The sequence below is a fragment of the Gopherus flavomarginatus genome, chromosome 8 (assembly GCF_025201925.1).
Source record: "Gopherus flavomarginatus isolate rGopFla2 chromosome 8, rGopFla2.mat.asm, whole genome shotgun sequence".
NCBI classification, from domain to species: domain Eukaryota; kingdom Metazoa; phylum Chordata; order Testudines; family Testudinidae; genus Gopherus; species Gopherus flavomarginatus.
In genome coordinates this window covers 10,587,272-10,599,917 of record NC_066624.1, presented here as the reverse complement: position 1 = coordinate 10,599,917, position 12,646 = coordinate 10,587,272, and the positions used below count along the sequence as shown (strand labels likewise).

Genomic DNA, 12,646 nt, shown 5'->3' with positions numbered 1-12,646 from the left:
TAAAAATGTATATAAACACAACATTTACCAGTGGCTCTAAGAGTATCCTCTTTCATATGGGAAAGATGTCAGGATGGCTCCCAGAAACTGGAAAGGGTGAAGAGCAAAATTCCTAGTCTATGACGTCAACTGCAGACATCAGTACGGAGGTCTAATTTACTTGCACAGAAGACAGGTTCGGATCCTGCACTATTAGAGTCAATCGAGGCTTTGCCATTGCCTTCAACATGCACAGGACAAACCCTTAGACACTAGGGTGAAGCATGCTACAGAAAAACCCTAAGCTAGACAGATAGAACCACTCAGCTTTGCTTCACACTCCTCCAAAACATGCAGGCTACTTATCAACAATTACAATACTTCTGACAGCACGTTTCATCACTAGATCTCTATGTGCTTTACAAAGGAAGTCAGTAAGATAACAATCATTTTACAGATGGGCATCGGAATAGATTTGCTCAAGGCCACCCAGCAGGCTAGTGGCAGAGCCAGGAATACAATCCAGCTCTCCTGAATCCCGGTCCAGGGCTCTCTCCATTAGGCCACACCCCATCCCTGACATAGCACTCATGCCACTTGAAGAAAAGATAACGTTACTGTTTACTTTCTTACACCATTTTGTGCTTATGTATTGTAGAACATAGACTATATTAAGTGACTCACAGTTAAGATGCAGGCACAATGGAATGGAAGGGAAAGACTGGTATGGCCTTAATTCTTAATTTCACTGTTCTTCAGGGTTTAATTCCGATCCTAAATGTTGTGTGAACATCATTTTTGTGGCATAATCTCTTTTATTGTTCTTCTTTTTAACAAGAGGTGTATGTAAATATATATTTTAAAAAACTTAAAAGGCTTGTTATTTACCCGAGAGTAACAGCTTCTTCAGATCTGATACATTTTATTATGTAAATATCTCCTCCTTCAAAACGTAAAACATGCATTTTTTTTGATAGACTCTAATAACTAATCTGACACATTAGAGTCTCTCATATAAACAAGTCCTATCAAAACAAACACTTTGCCTGATTCTGCTTTTTCCCCCCCCACTGGTGGAAATTAGGAGTAATCCCACTGAAGTTAACGGTGTTATACCAGTGTAAAAATGATGAGAGCCAGAGGGGAATGAGAGCAAATGGGCAAAATCCTGATTGCTTTAATCACAATTAAATTTAATCCTATTGATTTCAATGAGATTATCTGTGAGTAAAGTGAGCAAAATTTGGCCCATTAGTTATTTTATAGAGTAAATTCTATAGAATCAAGTATCAGAGGGTAGCCGTGTTAGTCTGGATCTGTAAAAGCAGCAAAGAATCCTGTGGCACCTTATAGACTAACAGACGTTTTGGAGCATGAGCTTTCATGGGTGAATACATCTGAGGAATGCATCTGAGGAAGTGGGTATTCACCCACGAAAGCTCATGCTCCAAAACGTCTGTTAGTCTATAAGGTGCCACAGGATTCTTTGCTGCTTCTATAGAATCGACCCTTTAGGGCAGCTATAGAAAACAGGCGCTGATTTTCAAATACTAACTCAGGCATTTTAATATTAGGCAAAATCTCTTATGTTCTGTACTGAAAAATTACATTTAAAAAATTTAACTCAGTGAATTTCAGTGGCTTTTTATATTCCTTTAACATTAAAAAAACCCTCAACCAACCACTCTCTGTTTGTCTAGATATACACGTGCAAAAGTTTCTCTCTGGATGCAACCTTATATACCAAGTTACAGCCTGGAACAATTTTTTACAGCCAAGTTATAAACCTCTGCAAAAACAGAGTTTAGAATAGAAATCCTGATCGACTCATTTTAATGTTTTGAATTATAAAACTACACCTTTTAAAAGACAAGTGTCATTGCCAAACGATGAAATTACTATACTTTACTTCCACCCACTACATTTCAATTTTAGTTTTATGAATATTGCAAATTATAACACTCACATTATAACCTCTAAAGGGGATAATTTATAAAAGCAGTGTCCATCAATTATAAATTTTCCATGACATTAATAAAATGGCAAGAACTAATTATGATGACTTCTGAGATGAAGATGCCTTGGACAAATCATTAATATGTTGAAATGATATTTTTTAAAACAGAGCAGGTTCTAATTATGACTGAAATGAGATTATGAAAATGATCACAGAAAGGACATTAACCTGATGAGTTCCACAGTCTCTGAGTACATGGTGTATGGAGATTTAGCTTCTAATGGATCTCGCTCCATAGCATTCCCGCACTCAATGAAGGAGAGAGCAGCATCAGCATAATTCACTGCTTTGCCGAACTTCTCCAACTGAAATAGGAAGATGAAACCATCAAGATGATGCTTCAGCTTTTATTTCCAGCTTGATAGAGCACAATGTATACAAAGCAACATTGACATTAAAAATGCATATATTAAAGAATTAAAGCCAGGTCATGTTTTCACCAAGCTGGACAGATAACATAGGGCCAATTCCTCTGCAAGTGTAAAAAAGTGGAGGTCTGTTGACTTCAATGGAGCTACACCAATTTATCCCAGCTGAGGGTGAGACTCAGTACAGTCTTTAAAAAATCCATGTTGCTCCTTTGATATACTAGGGCCTAAGTTTGAACGCTAGTATGCAAGGGGTAAGTAACAAATCTATGCCACGTGTCAGGAAAATGTGACATTCTTTTGTGATTGTTGACCCTCCTTCCTCCCACTCCAAAATCTCATCATTTATCTTGCAAATCACACCCTGAAATAGCATTACAAAAGTAAAAAAATATAGCACCGCTAAATATTTTATTTTACTAGAATTTTATTGCAAAAAGGTTTTTAGCCCTGATAATGGTTGTGATTAAACTGAGTTAGACATACTGATTTCTTTTTTATGTGTAATGAATATTATATATGACACTTTTATAGTAAGTATTTTATAATAGTATTTAACATTTTCAGTTTCTGATAGGTGGATGTAAGACTTTCACTAATATGGCATTTAATATAAAGGAATCAATAAAACTGAAGTCTTCAAAAATGTCTTTGTATGTCTCTATCAAAATATTTTCAATGTACCTGCACACGTTTTCTATTCACAAAATGGCAGCTGATTATAACAATAGATTAAAGTAGAGCTTTGTAATGGCATATTTTACTCTGCTGCTACCATTTAGTAGCTCTCCTCACCAGACACATTCCACGTTCTCTATTTTCATGTACATTTTTACCCTATTGTTCTAATTGTACAAAATTCAGTCTGGCAACAAAAGCTTGTTTTGTGTGTGCTTATGTGACAGATGCCCTCTTGGCTGACACCATAGGGAATGAACCAGGGATCTCCAGAGTTAACAGAACGAGCTGCTACAGCTTAAGACTTCATAGCTGCAGACTGTAACGACTCATATTCTCTGTGGATTGGCACAGAGGGGGACATATAACACCTTCACCAATTGGTTACACTTATTCTACAGTACCCTCTGAACAGTCAAAAGGGAATGCAGACCTCATCTCATTCCTCTCTCTTTTCCACCAATCACTTTCCTTGTTTTACCTGAGGCAAAACCTTCTTTTGGGTGTTCTTTGGAAGCTAGTTTTCTATATATTACAGAAAATTATTGTAGCTTTAAGCTGACATAGCAAAGGTGCATCCTCTTAATCAATGGCGATAAAGCCATGGGACCAAATTCTGCTCTCACAAACAGCAGTGTAAATCCAGGGTAATTCCAATGAAGTCAATAACATTTCTCTAGTTTATTGATGGTGCAAAGGAGAGCACAATTAGGCCTATTATCTTGGGCATGTTGTACGCTCTGTGTTCTGATGACAGTGTGCCTAATCATAAATGAGTGGATCTCTTGCCCCTTTTCCAGCCAATGACGGGTTTACAGTGGGCCATTTCAGAGTATTTCAAGCACCCTCACTTTTGCTGGAAGTCTCTTCTCTGTGCAAGCACAGCAGCATCGCTTCCACATCTCCTTAACATTTCCTGACACTTGCAGGGGTCACACGCATTATCTTCCCAGGCACAACACTACATCTTTCCACGTGGCGTGCTTCATTGTGTCAGCACAAAGTAACCAGAAGCAATTGTTTCCGTAGGACAACTAATGCCACGGGACTGTACGGTAAATGAGTTGCTTGGAGAAATATGTGTGCAACCGCATTTGATGAAAAAAATAAAAAAAAGATCTAAGTAGTGGAAAGAAAAGGCAGATACACAGTTCGTGGGCATTTGTGGCTGCTAACAACTTATACCCCAGCTGCTGGCCTGGCACTCCGATCAGAGCACTGGGGGTGTCAAACTACATGTGACATGAAAGGCCTGCCTGCGGGCCACAACATGATGTGCCATGCCTTTTCATGTTAGTTCTGCTTGAGAACACCCCTAATTCTGCAAGACACAGTCAAAGGTAAGAAGATGGAAGACAGGTCAACACTGTCTTGAGTCAATCAGGCTGTGGAGAAAAGCGGATTGACATAGCATGTTGAGACCATCATGAGCTTGAGTCTGTAAATATTTGTTAGCATAAAGCAGGCAGGTTTATGCCAGAACAATGTGTGTTTTCCTTAAAGGTCAATCAGCTGCAGGAGGTGTTGTCAGTCTGCTTCTGTGAGCCTTCCTTGTGTATAGATGTCAGCATTCTGACTCAACATGCTCTACTGAGTCAGTCTTAAGTGATCAGCGTGGGCCACCTTCTGCAAATGGGCATGTCAGGAGGTCTGACTTCTAGCTTAGTGACAATCACAGGATGTTGCCAAAAACCTGAGCCTGAGCTCTGCAGGAAACATGCTGAACAGCTTCGTGCCCCTGAATTGGGAAAATGAGCATGGGGAGCTGAAATTGGCAGCTTGATCCCTTTTCTCTCTGCCACATACCCCTAAAGCTGTAACATTCCTAAACAATGGGTGCTACATTTTTTTTTGTTTGCAACCACAGTCATTTGCAGGACTGAACGATTCTTTGCTGTCAAATAAACTGATTTGCAGGAAAAATATTGTTTTCACCCTTAGAAAAGATAATTAGCCACCCAAAGATTATTAGTTGTCCCTGTATATGATTTGTGGGGGGAAATTTAGAGGCCAGGCTCAATTTTATTTTATAGTGACCTTACTTAAAGAAATAAGAGAGTTCTCTATTACTAAGGCTGCGTAAGGGAGCTGCTGCACGGTACCAGTTGCAGCAGACAGGATCAAAATCTACATTACAATGCAATGGCCATACTGCAGAGCTGGTCGGATAAAGTTTGATGGAGCCATAGCCCATCAAAATAAGCAGCTCCATCTAAATCAAAATGCTTCGCCAAATTGGGTTGATTTTGTGAGAATTTTGTTTTGGAAGAAAACCAGAAAAAACATTTGCCATTATAAAAATGTCTTTTTTTTCAACTTTTATAGAATGAAACATGTCATTTGAGATGACTTTCTTTTAAAAAAATTGTATCACATTATACATCATTTAATATAATACAATTATATCATAATTATTCAGTCGAGCCAAAGTGAATTTCCGCTTGGAATTTTCCTTCATGGAGAATTCTGAAATTTTCAGTTTTGAAATCCTTTGGAAAACAAAACTGCTTTTCTCTGCACAGCTCCCTAGGCCACCTTAATAGGAACACTGCGTTAAGAGTTAGGAACAGTGTTCAGACTTGGGTTTGCTGTGGTCAGCTTATATGAAGTCTGATTCAAAATCCACTGAGGTCAATAGAAATACTCTTTTTGGAGTCAATAGTCTTTGGATGAAGCCCACAGTGTATAAGTTTACACTGGATGATCCCTTCAGAAACACACAGTTTCAGTGCTTGAAAAAATGGCAGAAAATGGACGGACACTTACCAGTGCATCTGCTTTGTGCTTTAGCTTCTTAGCCTCTTGCATGTAATAGTCTGCATTGTGGAGCCTAGGGAGACAGATTAAATTCCTTCAGGGCTACGTTTTCTTACTGTTGGACAAACATTATCTGAGAAGAATGCTGACCATTTCTAATAGACAAATATGCCCACTTATTTGTTTAATTTTTTTCTGATATTAATACGAAGTCGCTGAATGTAATGATATGCTTAGTGAGCATGTGACTGATGAACACAAATGGCTAGCTGTGGAAAACAGCAGCCCAAAGGGGACCATTAATGTGTGCCGAATAGAGGAAATGGCAAAATAACTCAAACTGATTAACAAGTTTCCATTAGAGAAGCTAAAATAAAAAATTAGGGAAGAATTACCCTGGAGTTCAACATTTATAATCTGAAAACATTTGTTAAAAAACTCTTAATAAATGATAAAAATTCATTTGTCAAGAGAAAAACTCTATGTACCATCATGTATTGATGTTGCTGCTACGGGCCCAATTCTGCCTTTACGTCACAGGCACGGCTCCCATTGTTTTGCCTGTGTGAAGACTGTTGATTCAGACCCCAAGCATATATGTCATATTTAGCACAAATGGATTATTAGACATTTAGATAAAATCTTACTCCACATTTTTGGACTGTTTAATACTACATACATGTCATCAAATGTTATTTTAGGTCTTCTAGACTCGGGTTTCCCATTGGAGAGTGTAGGCATTGTAGACCAGATGTCTGTTTCTAGATGGCTGGTATCAAGGAGACTGTTTGTTGGTCTATGGCGAGATTCCTCCTCCTACAGAAGAGAATTTTCATTAACTCCTTAAACTTTGACCCAAACACCTTTATGTGTTAAAAACACTGAAACAAAACAAGAAAAACACATCAGTGGCACAGCTTGAGGTTAAAATTCAGATACTTTTTCACATTTTAGGAACCTCACAAATCACCCTGCTTTCCCTTCTACTACAAACCCATTAGACTGATTAAGCACCGTGATTACATATTGCTCACATGCCTGACCTCATTAACACATGCTTTCAGAAAGGTGTAAAGTCAGCATCGATACCACAGAACACTATTCGCTAGAGACCCTTATTAAAAGTGTTGGAAGGGGAAAGAGATCTCTACAAGCTAGAGATATAACATAAGCAGTTAGACTAGGCAATTGGAATTCATTTGTGAACTCTGTTTATAATTAGATGAACTAAATTACAGATTAGCCAATGAACTATGGAAAAGCCCTATAATACGTTTTAGTGGGGGAATATTTCAGATACCAACTCAGTGGATAAATCAAACATCTATCTGATGGATGATGCTGGGATTGAGGGAGGAAACAGCCCGGTGGTTTACATAGCACTGTTTATTTGCTGACATATGCAGTTCATTTTGGCATTGATTTTGGTGGAAGGCATGTGTACTGCTCTGGCAGTTTGAAATAAAGTGACATGATATCAGAAAGCAATAGGGACAAGAGAATAAGGTAAAGTGAATTGTCACTTACATTCTAATGCAACTTGAGTGTTTTCATTTTACAATACAAGGTTGGCAACCTTTCATGACATGGGAAATTGTGAAAAATGAGGCCAAACACACCCATTTCTGCAACAGTCAAAAGGCAATGGAAGCAAACAAGAAAATCTTTCATTACGGAGACTCCATAAAGAGAGGTCCTTTCTAAAATGGTCTTAAAATTAAGTATAAATTATCATTTTTCTCTAAAAGGAGGTATCCAATTGCTGTGAAAATTCATACAGGGTTAATTTTCATGTCCCTTGAATTTTCTAAACATCTTTTTTTTGTTTCTTTTCATAGATGTTAAAGAAGAAGCCTTTGAAACTGGCTAAAAAGTTTCCTTTGCAGCCCTACTTTTCATTGTTGACCGATATTTTTTAAAAACTCCATTGCCTATCTAGACAAAACTTGGCAGAGAGGAGGCCCCTGAGGAGAACTGCTCAAATGGGAAGATTTTTAAAAGAATGTGGAATTTATGGTCATTTTTAGCTGTTATTCTCATAACAGCTCAAGTTTATGGACTGTGCATGCAAACTAACCTGATTGATGGAGGCCAGGTGCATGCAAGCTGGATAGATGGGAGAGTCTAGGTGCACAGAAGTCTGATTGATGGGATGTGGGGGTGATGGACACATACAAGCCTCACTGGTTGATGGGGACCAGGTGCACATAAGTGTGACTGGTTCAGAGGAGGAGGACAAGAGGGGCTGGGCATGAGCAAGCCGGGTTGGTTGATGCTTAGGGAGTGAGTACATGCAAGCCTGACTGTTTGATTGATGGGGGGGGGAAGGAGGGAGAAAGATTGGTGCACACAAGCCTGATTGATGGGGCCCAATGCAAGCAAACTCGATTGATGGTAAGTTCAAACCTGACTGGGCGTACATAAAACCTTCCCAAGGAGGAGCGATGCTTTCTGTCAGATTTTATCCTACAGCAGAGCAGGCCTCATGCGCACCTGCTGATGGATAAAAAATATTCTCCTGTTGCACCTCTAAGGTCTCCACTTCCCCTCCCCACACCCCTCATTCAATGCCCACCCCTAATTAAGCATGACAAGAAACCAAGGGAACTCCCACACAAAAGACTTTGCCGTGAAGTGTGAAGCACTGCTACACATAGGACATGCCTGACACAAAAGCAAGGATTTGGGAAGTGAGGCCACCTAGCAGCACATAACATCTTCTCCTTCACTCACAACCATCCACCCCTTGTCATTTCATCTACTTTATACCATGGAACATGAACGGCAACCGCCACTCTACTATAGGGATGCCAGCCTTTCATCACTTCTTCTGCACACGCTCCTTTACCTACCTGTCTTCTCCTGCCACAGTCAACACCTGTGCCAAACCTCAACAACTGCTAGTGGTGGGGGATAGAGTAATCTGGTAGAAGGGTGTACCCATACAGGCGACAGCAGGGCAGAGTTCTGATTGCGTCATGTGGTCTGTATGGGAATACGTATGCCTGGGGCTGGAGGACGACAGGATCTGCAAAGTTAGGAACTTCACTTGTTATTTTTTTGCTATTGTGGGTTTGTGTCAGGCATTTAGTGGGTGTAACAACCCTAACTATTCCACAACAGAGAGTTTTGTGTATTATATAGTATCCCAGTCAGATAGGTCTTGAGTTGGCAGAAACCAAATCAAAGCAAACAGAGGGAAGGAGGAAAGCAGATGAAGGCAGATGAGGAAAAAAAGCAAATCAGGAGGTAGCTCGTGGTAGAAAAGCAGGTGCTCAGATATTTGGTCGCTGAGTGTGTACACGCAGGCAATTTTTCATAGGACTTTTATTGGGAGGTCAGGTCAATCTGCAATGCTTAGTTTAGCTACAGTGCTTAATTACCAGCTGAGAATTTGGGGATATTAGTCATAAGAAATATGCTAACACTATAGAAAATTCATCCAAGATTTTTTCTTTATGTGTGTGGTTAAAACTACACAGGCAGGAGGAGAAATTGCAGATAGTCCACGGCTGTAAATCTAGCCTATAAAGCTGAGGGAACAGGTGTTCTAGTCAGTTACACACAATGTCAAATGGATGCTTAATGCCGATCTAAAAATGGAACTTGCAAGAGAGCTTGTGTACTGCTCTGGAGCGCTCCGTGCCTAGCCGCTCTTCAGTGGGGTTACAGAAGGATTTAAACACAGATATTAAAAAAAAGAGAGAAGCAAACAGAACAAAGCTTAGTTACTTTTGTTTTATCTTGTTCACTTTCAGCCGCTCTGACCAGTTACTTACACAGATTCCTTTGGGGTTCGAAGAGGATTTGTTCTCATTCTTTCCGAATTTAGAAGAAGAGGAAGAGCTGCCGGTCTGCAAGGAGTTTGTGACGCTGTTCTCTTGGCTGAAGGAGCTGTTGTCACTGCTGTGCCGCCTGGGTGCTGGCTCATCCAGCAGCGGGGATAACGGAGGAGGGAACAACTTCTCTTCTCTTTTCTTAGTCACTTTTTTAACTGAACTCCCGCTGCAGGGACACAGACAAGAAGTGGTTGTGGGACAAGCCTTTGGGTATTTTTAAATTCTCTACATCGCCAAGCACTTGATATTATTGAACTGAAGGCCAGATTCTGCCCTCGTATGACTATGAGTAGCAGGAGGCCAATGAAGGAATAAAAGCTACTCTTGCCTTCTTTGCCTCTTCAATGATGGCAAAGGCCTTTTGTTTTGGGGGGACTATTTTGTTTGACTGTATTAACACATTTGTGGACACTTGTGTCATAAACAGATAGCTAAGGGTTAATGTCTCTTTCACCTGAAGCACCTGACCAGAGGACCAATCAGGAAACCGGATTTTTTCAACTTTGGGTGGAGGGAATTGTGTGTCTAAGGTCTTTGTTTCTGGCTGCCTGCCTTCTCTGAGCTTTGGAGAAGTAGCTCTACTTTCTAGTCTTCTGTTTCTAAGTGTAAGGACAAAGAGATCAGATAGTAAGTTCTATGGTTTTCTTTTCTTTGGTATTTGCATGAATATAAGTGCTGGAGTGCTTTGATTTGTATTCTTTTGGAATAAGGCTGTTTATTCAATATTCTTTTAAGCAATTGACCCTGTGTTGTATCATCTTAATACAGAGAGATTATTTGTACTTATTTTTCTTTCTTTTTATATAAAGCTTTCTTTTAAGACCTGTTGGAGTTTTTCTTTACTTCAGGGAAATTGAGTCTGTACTCACCAGGGAATTGGTGGGAGGAAGAAATCAGGGGAGATCTGTGTGTGTTGAAGTGGCTAGCCTGATTTTGCATTCCCTCTGGGTGAAGAGGAAAGTACTTTTTGTTTCCAGGATTGGGAACAGAGAGGGAGATTCACTCTGTTTGGATTCACAGAGCTTGTGTCTGTGTATCTCTCCAGGAGCACCTGGAGGGGGGAAGGGAAAAAGGATTATTTCCCTTGGTTGTGAGACTCAAGGGATTTGGGTCTTGGGGTCCCCAGGAAAGGTTTTTCAGGGGGACCAGAGTGCCCCAAAACACTCTAATTTTTTGGGTGGTGGCAGCAGGTACCAGGTCCAAGCTGGTAACTAAGCTTGGAGGTTTTCATGCTAACCCCCATATTTTGGACGCTAAGGTCCAAATCTGGGACCTAGGTTATTACATGGTGTGCAGCTGTGGGATATAGACAGAATCCAGAAGCCAGTAGGAATATTATATTTTTCTTTTCTCTGCTAAGGGCTTTTTAGCAGAGAGAAACAGTTTGGTTTTAAAAGGGAACCAGAGAGAAATTTTTTTTTTCTGCTCTCTCTGGCAGTTTGTGGCTTGCATGTTAAGCAGAAGTCGTTAACGACTATTAACAGTCTTTTGTCACACAATAGCACTCCCATTGAGAGTCATACCAGCACTATATGAATGCAAATAAAGTGGTTTTTCAGGTTTACTTGACATTGAAGATTAGCTAAAGGCACTGTTGCTAGGCAGACTTCAGGAGGCAACCGAGAACCTGCAGTTCAGAAGATAAACACCGGAGGGCACCCCAACACAAGAAAACAGGAACCATGACTTCTAAGGCAAAAATTGACGCCGAAGAACAAATCAAAGAAGCTGAACACAGGCGAGAGATGGAAAAACACAAACAGCAACTGGAAATAAAACAAAAAGAGATGGAGATGAAAGAAAGAGAAGAACAGATCAAAGAGGCAGCCTACCAAAGAGAACAGGCAGCCTACCAAAGAGAACAGGCAGCCAAAGAGGCAGCCAAGGAGGCAGCACACAGAAGAAAACTAGAAGAAGAAGAGGTGGCCCACCGCCGAGAAATGGAAAACCACCACCGAGAAATGGAAAAACAACAAAAAGAGAATGAAGAGAAGGAAAAAACAGAGAAAACATGAACTGGAGTTGGCAAAAGCTGGGCTGCCTGTGCCAGCCAACCCTAACAACCCGGCGCCAAATATTGCTCCACAGCACAGGAAATTTCCCACCTACAAGGCAGGTGATGACACCGAGGCCTTCTTGGAAAATTTTGAAAGAGCCTGTCTTGGGTACAGCATTCCCGAAGACCAGTACATGGTAGAATTGAGGTCACAGCTCAGTGGACCTTTAGCAGAGGTGGCAGCTGAAATGCCTAAGCACCAAATGAATGACTATAAACTTTTCCTAACCAAGGCCAGATACAGGATGGGGATAACCCCAGATCATGCCCGTCGGCGTTTCAGAAACCAAAAGTGGAAACCAGAGGTGTCATTTCCCAAACACGCCTACTACATTGCAAAAAACTATGAGGCCTGGCTAACAGGAAACAACATTCAAACCTTGGAAGAACTGAACCTCCTCATACAAATGGAGCAGTTCTTGGATGGTGTTCCTGAAGACATCACACGGTACATACAAGATGGAAACCCCAAGAATATCGCTGAGGCGGGGGAGATTGGAGCCAAATGGATGGAACTGGCAGAAAGCAAGAAAGCTACTGTCAAGGGGAACGATTACCCCAGGGGGCACACAGACCATAAACCCTACAACCGAGGACAGCCAAAGACCCCACATACCACCCAAGTAAAGCCACAGATACCCTACCCTTCAACCTCACCAGTCTCCAGTAACTCACCTCGGCCCAGTGACCCATCAGATGGAAGATGCTTTAAGTGTAATGAACTGGGACATATCAAGGCCAAGTGTCCCAAGAACACCATGCGAGTGCAATTCATTACACCACCATCACACCAAAGATCCCCAGACCCGGATGCCTCTCAAATACCCTTGGAGCAAAGGGAAAATTTGAGAGTGGGCGGAAAGAAGGTTACTGCGTGGAGAGACACGGGAGCACAAGTGTCAGCTATCCACCAATCCTTCGTTGACCCCAAATTCATCAACCCAAAGGCCAA

At 40.9% G+C, this 12,646-nt stretch overlaps 1 protein-coding gene across 2 annotated transcripts in view; it reads right to left on the bottom strand.

The window, feature by feature from the left end:
• Positions 1–12,646, bottom strand: part of AFF2 (ALF transcription elongation factor 2) — a 411,852-nt gene that overhangs the window by 15,129 nt on the left and 384,077 nt on the right. For both annotated transcript variants that reach the window (XM_050964719.1, XM_050964720.1), the window contains exons 13-16: positions 9,579–9,804; positions 6,479–6,615; positions 5,809–5,872; positions 2,165–2,301 (exon numbers count right to left, since the gene is read on the bottom strand). In XM_050964719.1, coding sequence (XP_050820676.1) covers positions 2,165–2,301; positions 5,809–5,872; positions 6,479–6,615; positions 9,579–9,804 — 564 coding nt within the window. The remainder of the gene's footprint in view (positions 1–2,164; positions 2,302–5,808; positions 5,873–6,478; positions 6,616–9,578; positions 9,805–12,646) is intronic.